General features: G+C 40.3%; 1 protein-coding gene across 9 annotated transcripts in view; it reads left to right on the forward strand.

The window, feature by feature from the left end:
- The window catches only part of tns1b (tensin 1b), a 198,673-nt gene that overhangs the window by 71,584 nt on the left and 109,748 nt on the right, over positions 1-17,341 (forward strand). For 8 of the 9 annotated variants that reach the window (XM_046053606.1, XM_046053607.1, XM_046053610.1 and 5 more), the window contains exon 3: positions 6,654-6,691. In XM_046053606.1, coding sequence (XP_045909562.1) covers positions 6,654-6,691 — 38 coding nt within the window. Of the gene's footprint in view, positions 1-6,653; positions 6,692-16,487; positions 17,124-17,341 lie in introns of those variants that run through there. The other variant, XM_046053614.1, reaches the window with a different exon arrangement.

Raw genomic sequence — 17,341 nt, forward strand, 5'->3', positions numbered from 1 at the left:
TCACTGCTCTGTGCCCCCCCCCCCCCCTCCCTTCCTCCACCAGGAACATTTCTGCTCTGTTTATTCTCCAGAGCTCCAACTTCCTAACAAGGTAAAGCCTAACCCGAGTTCTCTGGGCTCAGCACGTTCACACCCAATATGGAAGTCCTGCTCCTTCCCGTGTGGCCCAGGAGTGTTGTTTACTGGGGGACTCGCGTTCTGAGAACGGCGCTGGACATTGTCCTGACATCGTCCACGCACGTGGCTTTTATGCTTATCAAGCAAACCGCCCAGTATGTTTGAATGTCACATCTATGAGAGCATTCCATGTGACTTATCTAGTATGTCAAAAATACTTTGTGCAGGCCTCAGTGTACTTTAACTCCTGTGTCTTAATTCTACAAAAACAATCATAAATGTGGTGGAAAATTCTCTTGCACTTGGTACAAACACATCAGGGCTGGTATTTATCAAGATACTCTAAGTGCAGAGAATTCATGAAATTTACTCCAACTTTCAAACTGAAGTATAAAAGCAAGTTATCAGATTTAATACTAAGAATCACTCTCACTCTCCCAATTATTTAAGACAGCTCGAGAAGGATCTCAAGTGGTTAGGAGTTGCCAGGAGGGCTTGTGATGGCGCTGTGGAGACAGAGACATGCGCAAGTATTTCAGGAGAGGAAGCATGTTTCTGAATTATTTGACGATGCGCTCTTAATTAGACGGGGTCGGACAGCGCAGGCATAATCTTCAGCGGGTTTAAGGTTGTGATGACGCCTTGTGCAGAAAAGCTGATGATTTTGGCCCGTCATGACCATCAATAAGTCGAATTGTAATCCGACAGAAGCAAGCACAATCCATGCAGACCCAGGAGCAGTAGGTGCAATTAATGGCGTTCACATAAAGATCAACTTTTTTACCTTTCATTTCCAACGTGCACACAGTCTACGTACATAATGTATTTTCTGAAAAATTCTTAATTGTCAAATGTGTGTTGAATGTAAACTCCTCTGAGGGATTGCACCATTCAATGTGAATTTATCTGAGAATATTCTCTTAAGTGATTGGTCCTTGGCTACATCGTCATCCAAAAGTGTCGTGACACTTAAGATTTAGTCCCACACTTCACTCAAATTAGGACTATGATGCTTGATAACTAACTTTTAAGCACAGCTTTGAGCCAAGAATTGTTTTTACTCTTAAGTCAGTTCTTTTCAGTGTTCGGCTCGGGACTTCTCATGCAGCTCAAAGACAGTTTTCTAAAAAATGTGAAAGAAGGGCCAAAACGATTAGTCTGTTGACAGTTTTTATAAGTAATAATAGTATTTATCAAGCATAAATGCCAAATACTGGTGCTCATGGTTTGAATTACGGGGGGGATTGGGGGGGTCGGACCCCCCCTAATTAAGGCTTGGACCCCCCGCAGAAGAGCCAAAGACAACAGTTCAGAGGGGTCTTTCATACCTGTATTTGTAAATATTACAATATATTAATATTAACCATATTCATGCCTTATATCAAGAATCTTATAATGTGATTTTAGCCACCCCTAAAATGGAGCGTACCATTTCCTGACCTTGAGGTTCAGTGAACGTCTTGTCCGCAAACATCACTCGCAGCTGCAGCTGCTCCGGTCCAGTTCACCACACGCGGGTGGAGACGCTGTAAGGTAATGTCAGTAGTTAGCCACATCTAGCTTATTTAATACATTTAACTTTCCTACCTTCAGAGTTTTGTAATTATTTTTTTCTTTTACTTAAAATGACTTTTGTGATGTGAGCCAGCTGATAGCCCACCCTGTCATTTCATTACCACCATATCCATATTTTATCTAATTGTCAGCTGACACTGGTGCTTAGGCCTGAGCAGTGAAATAGTGGATTAGTTATTGTAGTGAAACATTTTCACATAAATATAGAGCCTTTTTACAGCAGTTATTTACTTTAACTCTGGAATTCAGGAGTTTTACCTGGCTAGGTAAATGTTTAATCCAGGTTGGTTGTTTCAAATCTATTCAGTTTCAGTTTTATTTATGTAGCGTCATTCCCCTTTTTTATATAGAGCAGGGAAGAGATCCAACAATTCCCAATTCCCCAACAATGTCTGACTACTGCTTTATTGAACCCAGATTACGCTGCATTCACAGTCAACATGAGCAAGAGGTAAAGAGGTATTTGCTAAAAAAAGAGTAAGTTGAAACTTAAAACTTGAAGTTATAAGAATTAGGAATTAGAGAGGATAATGCAGGCTGTATTTTATGATAGTGCTCTAGAATACTTGCTGACCTCAAAAGCTGCTGTCTGGTGTGGGGAACCCGTGAACTGATGTAATGAATTTGATTTATCATCTACAGACTGATGACATTTGTTAAATAAGCGAGTATATTTTATTTCACTCTTGCATGTACCTGCGCTGTACTGGGTTTCCTTTATGACCTGGAAAAAGTTGTCATTGTATAATTCGCACCCTGCCGGTACTCAATTTTAAGAAATTTAATTTTCCAAAAACCCAGTTTGAGGATGTCACCATGAGCTCTTGGAAATTGTGACGGCCATTTTTCATTTTGTGACATTTTATAGGCTAAATAATCAATCAGCTCTTCGTTGAATCCTAAAAAATGAAGGACAAAATATAGAAAATGAAGGTGGAAATAATAGTTGCGGCCCTCATCAAAAGGTTAAACGCCCCTCTGTGGGTTGAGAAAATGCTTTGGCGCCTTTGGATAAATAATCAGAAATGTGAAAATGCTCATTCACACTATGTTATTCCAAACGGAGCATAATGTTTTATTATATTTGTCAAAGTCTGGTGTCTGTATCTTGTGATAGACTATGCGGGTCATGTTATATAGAAAAACTCCATTCGGATTGAACCTGGTAACTCAAGTACTTTTGGAAGACTAGAAATGTGTATCCCGGTAGGATTTTGTGGTGCCACCCACATTTGAAGGCCTTTAATTAAGAAGTCAAACTGACTCAAATATTACCCCCCCCAAGTGCAAATATAGTCCCGTGTGTGCTTAAATAGAAACTAACTGCACCATGATGTAATTACACATTTGGTTGTAAAAAGGAAGCCTCTCAATGTTCCTAGTTTCACTATGTATACACTACTTGTCCACTAGTTTATTGAAGTAGAAGTTAATAAAAATGTTTATTTTTCATGTGTATCGAACAATGACCATAACGAAGAGTTTTCCTAATGACGTGTCAGTCAAGTGAAGCATGGCTGCTGGTTAAATACGAGTCTCCTCAAAATGAGTGAACGATGCTGGTGTCTGTGAAAAAAGGAGAAGAAAGATAAATATCTTATGGATAAGACTCGAGGCCTTGTAGCTGTTAGTTGACCCCTAGCTGCTCCCAACACTTAACCTTTGACCTTGAACCAGGCTAAGGGCTATGTAGGTTTATAAGAAGCTATAAAGTTGCTTAACGATTAGTTAACAATATTAAAAGGACAAGACCATAAATATAACTTTAAAAAGTGAAGAACAAATACAAACCAAGTCTTTGACAAACTTTAAATGATTTAATAATGATTTAGCTCGGCTAATAAACTCATCAGACCAGTCAGTCTGATGTCTGGGAGCCTTGAAAGGCTTGCCTTCAATATTTAAGGCTAACTGATGAAACTCTTAAACATGATTGTAAACAGTTTGTGTTTATGGATTTGTCTTGTTGGCACTGCTGGTAGCTGGTGAGCCTCAAAGTTCTGGTCCAGGTTGTGCACTCCTTGTTATTGAAACAATCAGTCGAAGTAATCCAAAATAAAGTGCCAACATTTCGTTTATGTTGCAAAAATATTCATTCAGATATCAGCCTGATGAATGCACCGAGGGAACATTATTTGCACAAATTTGACTGCTGGGCCACATCAACATCAATACATCAACTGTACAGACGTTAGCTGTAAGAAAGGGATATACATAAGAGAGAACAAAGTGTTTAAGAAGCATACGACTGATGACATAACACAGACATAATCTCTACTTGCACAACGTGAGGACTGGCCCCCTCCCAAATTCATATCAATGACTTAAAATCACAATAGATGTTACACTTGCTTTGAAAAATGTGTCTGGAGAAAGGAAGAAAAACTCATTACATAAAGCGTAGTGGGTTCCAGTAAAAGCATACAGTCTTCTTTATTTGGAAGGCTAACGCTCGGCACACTGAGCTGTGTTTTGATTCGCTGTCCTTCGAGGGGATCTGACAATTTATGAGCCGCTGGTCCAGGTGCTCTCCCCTATTAACCCGTATTTGTAGACCCAGTGGGAGTCCAGAGAGAGGACTTGGGGGTAAAAGGGAAGCTGCAAAACATTTGTTGAAATTCAATAGCAGAACACTGTCTGTAATATAGTGTGATTTTGTGCTATTTTTTTTAATGAATTCTTTTCAGCTCATGACTGACTGACTCCTACATAACCTGGCCATGGCTTTTTTTTTTTTATTCCATTTTCCATTTTAACGGGTCACATGACACCATTTTCTCTTAGAGGTGTCCTCACTTTTGTTGCCAGCAGTTTAGACATTAACGGCTGTGTGACGTGTTATTTTGAGGGGACCGCAAATTTACACTGTTATACAAGCTGCACACTCACTACTTTACACTGGAGCAAAGTGTCATTTCTTTAATGTTGTCACATGAAAAGATATAATCAAATATTTACTAAAATGTGAGGGGTGTACTCACTTTTGTGAGATACTGTATATATATAAACAACATTTTTCTATAAATAACTGATCACATAACTACTTGTATGTGAAAAGGGTCAGTTGTTGTGACGAACCCACAGACAATTACTACCTGATTTGCAGTTCCCTTCAGTTTCACAGAGCTACATATCGTCTTTCAGGAATAATTGTACTGTTTTGGTTCATTTCTCTCATCAGCGTTGTTTCCTGCCAAAGCAAGCATGCCAGCACCAAACGGCAGACAGACAATGTTAGCAACTAGCTTGTGAACATAGTGGACCATTCAGCAGCAAAAGAGCCAGAAAGTTTTCCCAGAAGTTGAGCGACTATTGGACTTATATTTGCCACTTGGCCAGTTGACTCCAAATAAATGCTAATGTTGCGGTGTAGCCTATTTGCTGGACGTGTAAACAGGAAGCTGTTAGCTTGATCTGTTCAACATAATAACTTATGATGTGATGATTTGCAGCATCAGTGAAGTATTTACATCTTATTTCCACTTCCCCCCAAGTGTCCAAAAATCTATTGTCAAAAATTTAAATCCTGCAAGGTGCACCTGACTCCTTTTGTTGATCCCTTGACAGTCCATCTGTCACCACTAGCAGGCCAGAGTTTAAAACTTTCCAGTCAAATACCAGCAAATTTGGTTTCGACATACTAATTTACACACATTCCTTCTTTTTTTAGTATTTTTGACATCTTCTTGGTTTTGAGTGAAATGTCATAACAACTATTGATGAATTGCCATGACATTTGGTTTGAATTTAGGTTGAAATTTTGCCATTTATATTTCCCACACTGTGAATAGTAATAACCTTGATCTAAGGCCCTATGAAATCCGTTTTAATTTTTTCCAGATTCTGTTAATTCTTTCCCCCAAATTACGTGTTTTCTATTTTAATTTTTAAGAATTCTGTGTTTTATAATTTAAGCACATTTCGTCATTAAAAAGAGTGTGTAATCATGTGGTGGATAAATAAAATTTCAACAATTCAATAAGAAAATAGGAAAATTGTACTATACTATGGTGTATATACTAAACTATACAATAAATAGAAATATTTTCAAATGCATTGAATGTATTGTTGCAGTAAATGTACTGTGAATGTCCACCATTATTTAGTTTATTACCATAGTTGATTACTGATCATTTCTACAGGACAATAGATGCTGCTCTAACACATGGTGGAACCGCGATCCCGTGATTTGTCCTCATCAGGTCGAAAATGTATCTTTGTCCAAAATATTGGTTTAAGACTGTATACATGCAAAACTGAAGACATTAGTTTAGTTCTGTTTAGCTAATGTTAAAGATTGTCAACATATGACACACATACAGTACAATAGTCCACCATCGTATGTGTGCACAAGAGAGAAAGGCAAAATATCTTAAATTATTCACTTGATTGAAAGTTGTTTAGTCTGGAAAACAATGTGGCGTGTTACAAGTGAAAGGGAAGTTATGGTTTCTTTATTATGTACAGTTGAGTTTTGTCTGTATTGTCTTGATAAGAATCTGTGTGGAACATCTGTGCAGCTGTCTGTAAAGCTCTGTTCTGGTGTGGTGAATAAAAGATATTGAAGCTTGTCGTGCATTAGAGCAGTTTAGGCAGAGAGACCGACATGTTATCATTGACTTTACTGTTTTATGTTGGATGTTGGATGCAAAGGCACTCTGATCAGAATCAGAAAGAACATCAGTCTTTCAGAATAATGAATTAAGAAGTTAATAGGGAGCCAGTGTCCAGACGTTGGGCAGAATTGCTGTTGCTAACAGCAGATGATATTTGACTTTCACCACGGAACAAACACTCTGTGGAATTTGAATAAACCTCTTGCTTTTTCATACCCCTTTGACAACTACTCAATGTCATGATTCATCCTGGACCACAGTGGTTGGATTTCCCCACTATGTTTAAGAGATTTTTTCTGAACTGTGGCGTTAATTTCATTTTCTTTTTTCTTCTGTCTTCTCTAGTGTGCCGAATAGCTTGCCACAAGAAGTGTGAAGTCAAGGTAAGCCATTTTGATTAATAAATAAAAATAAAATCACACCCAAAGACACAATAAGGGTTAAAAAAAAGGTATGTTTGAAAGGTACATGCAGATTTTCTCATGGTTTTATGTATCAGATGTGTGTTGCTTTCCACATGGAAAAGAACAGGAGAAAATCTCCTACACAATCTTAACTTGCCCTTTAAAATCCATGTGAGCTTATCAGAAGGAAATATCATGTTTTAGGTGGAGTCAGCTACTCTTCTGTACGTGTATGTGTGTGTGAGTTAGTGTATGTACATGCAGATGCTGGGGTAGGTGGAGTCTGGGGAGTTTATGTTCTGCAAAAAAAAATCTTAAGAATGTCTAAACAAGTGCTCTTTGTACCAGAATGTGTTTATATTGGATAAACTCTTGGGTCTTGGAGATCGCCCTGCGTCTAAAAATAAAAGACCTCTGGATGAAGCCGTCGCTTGATATATCTTGTTTTGGAAAGGCAAAGAGCACGTAGAAGAAAATGGGAGGGAAAACAGATGAAGCTGAAGCTCCTGCAGGGTTGTTAAAAGAGGGAATGTTGTGTGTGTAAAGGTACAACAGCCATGTGAGGTTTAAGGAGGATTTGCACACACACACACACACAGTACATATGTTCACCTATGTACGTATATACACACCCTTCATCTGGTATCCATTACTGAAATGGGTGCTACTTGCCAGCTTTGCCCAGTCCCTCTTTTACTCACAGGAAATGCCAGGAGTGCAGGGCAGATGGGCCATGCTAAGTATGAGGTGGGGGCTTTGGCAAGCCATGCAGGACAGGCCCCTAGGGCAAAGTTATCAAACAAAATGGCCCAACCAGCCCAGCTTTCTCACTTGTCACAACTGAAAGTGCCGGTTTGGAAGGTTATTTAAGGTTATTTGGAAGGTTTAATGAACGGGTTCACCAAAGTGACAAAAACCAAACATATTTTCTCACTTACCTATGGTGCTATCTCGGCATGCATAATATTTTTTTATTTACCCAGGTGTATCCGAAAAACAATATTTCCACCATTAAAAAGTGAAGTCAAGTGTGCCCCCCGTTACTGTGAATAATGGTCAGAAGATGCTGTCAGTTTTCATATGGACTAGTTGCAATGAAAACTGTTCCCTGTGAGCTCTGCGGATTATTCAGGGTGAGGGGTATATTGTTGCCGTCACTGCTGAATTCTAAAAATCAATATGTTCGATATGATATATTATTATATTATATTTCTATTTGACACAATGAGCCTCATTCATGCCAACCGATTCTTTCTTATATGCCATGTACGAGTGATTTAGGAATTTGCAGCATTCACCATTTTTCTCGTGCGTAGAAACATCATTATCGTCTTCATCATCAGCAACAACAGTTTTTTTTTTTTTTTTTTTTGACATGAATTTTCTTGATTCTTGACATGATTTAACACACAGCTACTTACAGTATTAACCCACTCTATTTTTTCTTGCTGTTTTGAAGAACAGATGTGTGAGGTACCAAAGAGAAGGCTGCATACTTTTATCATGCAAGTTCAGGAAGTCACAAGTTAGAATTGTGGGAGGAGATATTAAAGGAGCCCAGAATATACTCCCAGTGTCTATATATATATATATAGAGAGAGAGAGAGAGATAAACTGAAACTTTCCATCTCCAAAAATCACAGCAGCATTTCCTTTTCTAAACATTTCAACTAAAAATGTCATAGCTTTGGCAGGAAGTAATTTGCTAACAAGCCTGAGATGAAAAACAAGGGAGTGACCACGACAGGGTCCAGCTTGATCGTTATCTGCACTCAGTCGGGCCTGCAAGACCGTCTGATACATTTTTATTATTATTATTTATTTTAAAAGCCAGATAAAGCTTCTTTGTACCTACTGTCCGTTATATACAGTATGATCTTACAAGTTAGGAATCTAAACTCCTGATGATAACTCTTAGCTGGGACAGTTATCCCAAGCACACACTACAGTTATAAATCTCTGTCTCGAGATAAGACTAATATGTGGCACATATTTAACCTGGCAACTGCAACCAAATGGTCAGACCTGTGTATGTGAACACATGTGTATGCTCACAACTGGATGTGAAAAATGCTTTAAATCTTGTCAGGAAGATTTCACCTCCTGTGTGATGACGGGAACGAGCCAGAGGGGAAGCATATTAGATCGCCCTGGAAGCTGAGAGAAGAGAGATTTCACGCTCAATTTCCCCAAATCCTTCCTACATAATGTATGAAGACCCTACCTGTGATTTCTATCCCCTCGACTCTTTCACATATCTTCATGCTCAAACTTCACCTCTTTATGGAAAACACAGTGGCAGGATGTCTGCACCTTTTCCACTGTACTGCTGTCAGAGCGTTAAGAAAAGGTAAAACTTTAGATTATAAGTGAAGGTACAGCGTGAGAAGTTGATGCTTCTGCAGACTGCTTACTCTGGCGTGTCATGTGATTGTAATTGCATGTGTAATTGCAGCCCATTGTGATAATATCGCAAATCCAATTAATTGTTCAGTATCAGTAGCATTAATACTATACTTAATTATAATAGACATTACATAACGCTGTGCATGGTGTGGGCAAGCCTAGAGTTCAATATGAAAACTTTTTGATATTTACTGTCACCAGTAACTATTATTTATTTATTTATTCTTTATTTATTGCTACTCTTTTGGCAAGTCCATACTGCAGTTTATTGTTATATATCAGCCAACACAAATACAACCAACACAACACTATGCTCTGTGTCTGATAAGCTGAAATTGGCTACACCATCAGCCCCACTGATACAGCGGTCAGACTCTAGTGGGTTGCTGGCACTTAAAGTCAGGAATAAGCTGAGGTGCTGAGTTCAACCTATTGGATTCCACTGATCCTTTGTTGCCTGTCAAGTGTGTTTTGAGAAGGAAACTACCATGTTCCACAGTTAATGAGGAAGGAGGTCCGGGAAAGCAGAGTTGAAGGACATGAACACACTCTCACTCCACTAGTTTTTCATTCTCTGCTCCAAAATGATGAAGCATTTGTTTTCATTTTTCCCAGCTCCTGAAATTCTCAGAATACATGTTTTGAAGGTCTGGGGGAAAACCGCATGTTTCTTTGTGCTGGCTAGCCTCCAATGTGTGTTTTTTGTTATTTCAGATTTGTTATTTGTGACCCCTTTTAGTTCCTTTCGTTGAGCACAACATGCTGCAGTCAGAGATGTGTTGCTTGCAGCTTGCTGATGGATATGTCCTCACTTTGCTCGTCACGTTTGCCAAGTGAAAAGCTGCAAGTTGCTCCTTTTTATACTGCTGAAAGTGGTAACAATTTTAATAACACTGGTTCTTCGCTCACTCACAAATTAAAAAATAGACTTTAAATGGAATTTATAATCATTTTAATGTGCGTCTCTGGTTGTGGACACACCTGTACATTTGTGATTGATTAACCAAGCGTTCTCCTTTCCAGGACGTTTCTGGATAAAAGTACATACCACTGTGTTTAAACAAGCAGTCATTTTGGCACTCTGTACATGTCAGTGGAAACTGTTTCTGGACATTTTTAACATTTCTGAGCTTTAAAAGATTAAAGTCCTTGGTGGGCTGAGAATAAGGCAGACCATCTATCTCATACTGTTTATTGCCTCCAGCTCTTTGACACATCTAAACACCTGTATCCACACATGAGGGGAGTTTTTGAGAGAGAACATCAGTTTTGCAGCTGGCCTTCCCCATACCTGTTGGACATGGCTTGAATTTACAGTATAACGGTGGAAGGTTACAGGAGCTGTCTGTTCTACGGGAACTGTATGCCCAAAGTGTCAGCCTTTAAAGAGAACATGCTTCAACTCCAAGACCTGGGTTAAAGCCCAAGTGAAAGCAAGCGTACATTCAGTTCAGTTCTTGAATGCTGATCTGAATCCCTTTATTCATATTCTATTTGCTCAATTGTTTAGCTTAACCCTAATCTTAGATGTATTCAGAATGATATTTTTGTCAGTCCAAAAATTTACAATGATCTAAAACATCAAAAACAACATATTCTCATAATTGAGAAGCTGAAATCAGGGAATGTTTGGCATTTTTAGGTGTGTTGGTCCACCACTTTGGTTCAGGTTGAAATATCACGCCTGGATGGATTGCCATTAAATGTTTTGACAGACACCTGTGGTCAGTAGAGGATGACTCCTCCTGACCTTGGATGTTCTCTGACTTTTCCTCTAGTCTAGCTAAATGAGTTCCATCAGCCTCAGCTGTCCTTTGTTAAGTGCTAATTAGCATGTTAGCATGCTAACACGCTAAACTAAGATGGCAAACTTAGTAAACAATATACCTGCTGAACATGTTAGCATTTGTATTGTGAGCCTGTTAGCGTGCATGCATTAGCATTTAGCACTGTGTCTAAGTGCAGCCTTACCTCCTAGCATGACTGTGGGTTCTTTTCACTTGATTAACCGGAATTAATTAGTCATCTAAATTGTTGTCAATTCGTTTCCTGTCCATCAAGTAATGGATTACTCAACACATTTCAGCTCGTATACTTTGGTTAACTTTCTCAAACCTGTTAACTTGTAGTTGATATGACAGAAATGACACAGGAAGTCTTTATGACCAACATGATAAAGCTCATCCTCTGTTCCACTGACTTCCTTTAGATACCACACATTGCTACAGGACTGATTTATCACACTGGCATTACTTGGAAGCTTCGGAAGCTGTGTCACTGCTGCAGCGAAGTTTACGTCTAGTGTTTAATATGATTTGTAAGGCGTCGTTCCACTCCTCAGGAAATGTGATCATTTAAATTGTACAGCCCCTCTCAATTAAAAAACTGTATTTTAGTGCTCAAACCTGTTGATGCTTACCATTTACACAAGGGCGTACTTTTCATTTCTGGGACTTACATACAATATAACTTCCTCGTAGATAACTCGGAGAGAGTGAGAAAAACCATTAACAGAAAAACACAACACATTGTTCTTTGGCTGTAAGTACCGGAGGCATTGCATAACCTCAAGTGAAGTTTCAAAGATGTCAGCGTGGTATTGAATCTCAGTAACAACATTAACAACTTCCTTCCTTTTCCATGCGGTGGCGGGTCTGCAGTTAGTGAAAAATGGGAGTGGTGGAGTGAACTCCTGTGCACAAAACAGAAGCCCAGTCCAAGTCATATCGACCATGACAGACTGAGGGCACAAACGAGTGAGGGCAAACTTTAAATTAATGGGTTGGGGTCTAAATCAAGATATTCCCTTGGGTCAATGCCATGGTATCTGTTACGTACTGTACGCAGCTTCTAGTCTGATCGAATACAGAGCCGGCCAACAGCTCTGAAGCTAATTGAATTAGTAGTCACAGGACAGAACACATGCTTGCCTTCCTGCCCTTCTCCTTATGACCGCAAGCGTCTGCTGGAACACGACACAACAACACAAGCTCTGAATTAATTATATAGGCTCTAATTTTAGAGCTTTTACTGAATTAGAAATCATGTTTCTAATTTTTATTTTATCAGGATTTGAGAGCAGTGAGACTGAACCAAAACAATTAGCCGAACAATGATAAAGTGCTCTGTACAATCGAGAGGAACTGCAGATCGGGTGTTAATTCTTTGTGGGTTTGTTGAACACCTTTTACATTACACATAGTCATTTAATCCTCGTTCACAGAAACATATTGGTAAGTGCAGCTTTAACTCTGAACATCTAAACAAAAGATGCCAAAAACAATCATCTGTTGGCTCCCCTTGGTTCGGTGCGTGAGTGACTGGCTTACACAACGAGCAGTGGCTTACGGCCATGTATTTGGTAACTGCATGGTAGCGACATGTGCATAGATACAGCAGGGAAAACAAACAGGAACGCCCAGCCTTTAACATGATGGAGTAATCAAGAGCAGCTGGAAAGAATGTCAACAATGGGCCAAGTGTATGCAGGAGACAGCAATGGAGGGAATATGTGAGAGAAATAACGTCGTAGAGCATACAGTCGCTTAATTTCATTCCCCTAAGAAACTTGTCTTTAAACATTTTATAACAGTTGCACCCTGTTCTGCATCCCGGCATCGCTACTTTCTGGACCGCTACAACAGCTGTGAGTGAAGGACCACCCTCATTACATGCGCAAGGAGCTCAGAGACTGTTTTTGTTCAAGTCCTCCACCCATATATCTCCAGCTTTTTGATTTAATGTGACGACTGTTCCGTCCCATACATGCTTCCACTGTGTCAGAGCTCCTGCTGCCTAATCACGACCATCCAGGAGAAAGAAATCCATGTTAAATGTGGTCTTCACGCTGCATGGGCGTTGGTGAAAAGTTCCACTGGCCGCTGGGGGACAGTGATCCGTTAGGCTCTGCTGTTGCTTGGGAAAGGCTGAGTCAGACTCACAAGGCTTTACTTCACCCAGACAGCTGTCTCCCTCTCTCTAATGTCGTATTCTCTGTTTATCTTTCATTTGAATTGTTCCACTGTATGTATGTCACTTTTTCTCAAGACTACTTGTTCTGGTTAAAGAGTCAAATTGAACAGTGACAGCCCAGCGATAGGTGCGTTTGTCCAATCACGTGCAGGAAGGATTCATGCTGATTTCAGATAGTTTAGTGATCTAACTTACTTGACATTTTGCCTTACTCAAGCCAATTCTATTAATCCTTGGCCTAGCTAGAACAAAATCAGTGGTAAAAGTAAAAAATAAAAGATGCGGCCTAATAGTTGTGATTAGAGGCAGCAGTCATGGGAGTACGAAGGTAATAAAAGCGAGGACACAGGAAATAGACCAGACTAAGAGAAATATATTAGCATCAAAGACAGGTAGAAAACTATCCCATGCTTTACAATCCCTAACACACAGAAACATAACTGTTTGTATGCGTTATTGTATTGCAGGGTGTGTGGCAACACGAAGCTCTAAGCACAGTAACTCATACCCACATGGACAAACACAGACACCAAAAAACAAGGGGAATTCCTGCTTCCCACAGTTCAGCCTGGTCCCTACATTAAAGGTGTGCATCTCACAGAAACAAGCATGTTGTTTTGTTACTGTAAACCACATGTCTCCTCTCTGGCAGCCCTCCCTTCCTTCCTTGCCCTTGTCATTAATTGCAAATTAAGTAACACTTACAGAGCCGACATCTGGTGAACACTGCTTCAGCTAAAGGTGTAACTTTTAGATCTACCGTCCGTGTAATTACTTCTGAGCAACATCAAAGACAGCGGCCATTCTTTCCATGTTGAGGCATAATACTTAATGCGCTACAAATTTGTACACATTCCTCAGCAATGTCCCTTTGTCTGCTACTGGATAATAGCTGCTGAGTTTGTGGTAACAAATTAAAATGCTGGAACATTTATTGTACTTTAAGGCAACATTATGTAGTAATTTTTTCTTAAAATAACAAATCATTTTGATGGTACACTGACTTGTGGTGTTTCACAATGTAGCATGGAAATCCCGTGCAGGAAACCTGTTGCAAGAACGGCGTAATTCTTTACGGCACCACATCACACACCAACAAGACTTTTCAGCACACTAGCTATAATAAGAAGCTCGGTATTCTCAGTATGACCTTATTTACGACAGCAGTGAATAACACTGAAAGATTCCAGGTGTGAGTAACGCCAGTCTTTCTAAGCTGCTCTAATCCATAATTCTGTATTAACAAAGGATTCAGTTATTATCTATAATGTGAAAGGAGGCTTTGTAGTGTCTTTCGGCTCATTGTTTCTGTCTCAGTGTTCTCATCGGCCTTCATATCCAGCAGCAGCTGCTTGAAGCATTACAGAAACAGACACGGTGTTTTCTTTGCAGCTGAATGCTGGCAAAGGACACCCAAGAAATGACTCCGCTATGGCTTTTAATGCAGGGCCATTTACCTCATTTAAGATGGAGGTTGAGTCATTAACATGTTGTCAGTTGGAGAGTAAATTAGCGATCCCAAGCACTGTCCCTTTCCTTTGAATGTACCAGCTAAACACAGACACGGATCTCACAGATCTCAGCGACGTTGCTGCTCTAACGCCTCTGCTGCCAAATGTTTTCAAACTACAAAACGCTTTCAACATGGACAAACCATGTGCCTGGCTTTCCAGAGCTAAACGGTTAAATGGTATAGACTGAGGCTGAACGATTTGGGGAGAAAATCTAATTGCGGTTTTTCTGCCTGATATCGCGATTACGATTCGATTTGCATTGTTGTTTTTTTCAGCTAAAGATTAGCTCAAGTTCAATATTCACTGCCAGTCTATTTTTGACAGAAGCCGTGTCAAGCAAATAAAACTCCCTGTGCAGACTCACAATTAATTAATAATCCATTTAACTACGTAGCCTACTTCAAGGAAACAAGTAGGACAACCAAACAAATCAACAAAATCTGAACAAGTCAGCAAAATAAGACAGACAAAACGCTCTTATTCTGAAATGCTACATGTGGGAACAGTAGCTTGCAGAGAGCGGATCAAAACGGGCTCACAGAGAGCCGTTATCCGTAGTTGAAGCACAAGAAAGGACAAATTAACAACATGTCAACCACGTCGGGCAGCTAAACGCTGCCTGTATCTGTTCGCCTGACGCGACTTGCCCACGTTTTCCTCTAGTTTCATTTGTTGCTGTAAAATGTACATTTTAATCGCCGTCTTCACAATTAGTTAATCGCGTTCTTTCAAATCGCAATTTCGATTTGAAAACGATGAATCGTTCAGCCGTAGTTTATATTTTTGACTGACTGTTGAACATAGCAACAGGACATGTTGCTGGTTTGAGGGGTTATATCCAAATCAATAGATTACACTCCAGCTCCTCTAATATGCATCACATCATTTGATATTTCTAAATTTCATCTATTGGATTTGTCAAGAGAACAGTTGAATGTTACTCGCGAACGTGAACGCTGACCACACAACAATGACAAGTTTAATAGGCAGCCATGCGTCATTTGAGCCTAATTTCTCTGGAGTTCTTGTAAACGTTTTGATCTCTGTGTTTCCCGAACTTGACAGCTGCAGTTACTGTTTCACTGTAAGTCATCTGGTGACTGAGTGTCAGTTCAAGCAGTGAACCAGCTGCTTTGGTGTCATTGCAAATTTCACAGCAGCGTCACCAGAAGAGGGGCATTTGCCAACCCCCTAAACTTGCTCAAATCAGGAAGCAAATTTTCTTTGTAACATTTTGAACAACCTTGTTATCAATACGTATATTATGCATACCCCCTTGATTTCCCCTTGATTAGCCCATAGGAATTAATTAAAAGGACATCAATCAAAGAGTCCTCAGCAGTCGTCTTCAACTGGCTGACTGTAATGTACTGTACTCTACAATGTTGTGCATATGTACAGTTTTTAATCTTGAATTCACATTCATATCTCATTATATAAGCACGTTAAGTCAGAGTTGAACTCTTGGAATCAAATGATTTATTGCTGTTGTGAGTTAAAAGGCTTACTGAGCTGCTGACTGATAAGCACGTATCTCCACGCTGCTGTTGACGCTGTTTGACTTTGGAGTTGCTGTGAAGTCAATGGATTCATTCATGGTACTTTCTCTCACGTTGCAGCTGTAGGGTGAGTGTGTGTGTGTGTGAGAGAGAGAGTCAGACGGCGAGGTAAAAAGACAGAAAAGGCGGGTGGGGTGTGAGGGGGGGGGGTTACTCATATTTAACCTGTAACTTGAGAAGCTGATAACAAGGAGAGAATGAAGAATGAGCTTGTGAGGAAGGAGTGTGTGTATGTGTGTGTGGAAGAGGGAGAAAGACGGTGACACAGAGAAAGAAAAGAGCTGCGCTTTTGTTTCCCGACTCCCGAGCTAATGTCCCGTTTTCCCTGATCTCCCTGGGAAATTCAGTCCAGTATATTTTTTCTCCTTTCTCGTTACTCATGTGTCTCCCCGTTTGGGAGGAGGGTGAAAATGGACTGAACAAGAGGGAGGAGAAAACCCAGGCAGAGAAAGAGAGGGAAACAGCTATAGCCCGTAGCCAGACTTTGCCTGCTTATTCAGCGCAGAGTGCTGCACTGCGCCGTTTCCAGTTGTGGGATGTTAAGATTTGCCTTTGGCTGCACTTCTCCACACTCACATAAAGACTCTTTAGACATTTTTATGCTCATTTTCTTGGAGGAGGAGTGAGAGAGGGAGAGACTAGCCAGACCTATCAGCCCGAAGCCTGAAACACACACACCAACTCTCTCTCTGACACACACACACACACACACTTGTACACTCCTCCGGCTCCGCGCTGCACCAAGGTAACAGTGAGTGGATTTAGCTTTAGCCATCTGGTCGGAGAGCAGGGACAACCTCTCTGCTGCACAGAGGGGGGAAAGGGAAAGGACAATGCAGCACTAAAACACCAGGAACACCAGCCGGACAGAGAGCGCCGAAGAGTGAAAGAGAGAACAACACGCACACACACAAACACACACTCACACCGACAGACAGGATGGCCACCGCAGTGTTTCAGGTAAGAAGTGTGGTTGTTAGAGGGGGGGAAAGAGCTGCTGCCTGTCTGTTATTTGAGCGCCTGGCTGTCCCAAGTGTCGGCTGCGCTGTGCTGTTTCACAGCAAACCCTCCCGCATTATGGATTTGCTTTATTTGGTAGGGAGAAAGTGGAAGTGCTCTCAGATGTATGTTTTTTCATGCATGTATTAAACCTGGCATATAGGTGCAATACAAGAATG

The sequence above is a fragment of the Micropterus dolomieu genome, linkage group LG07 (assembly GCF_021292245.1).
Source record: "Micropterus dolomieu isolate WLL.071019.BEF.003 ecotype Adirondacks linkage group LG07, ASM2129224v1, whole genome shotgun sequence".
NCBI classification, from domain to species: Eukaryota; Metazoa; Chordata; class Actinopteri; order Centrarchiformes; family Centrarchidae; genus Micropterus; species Micropterus dolomieu.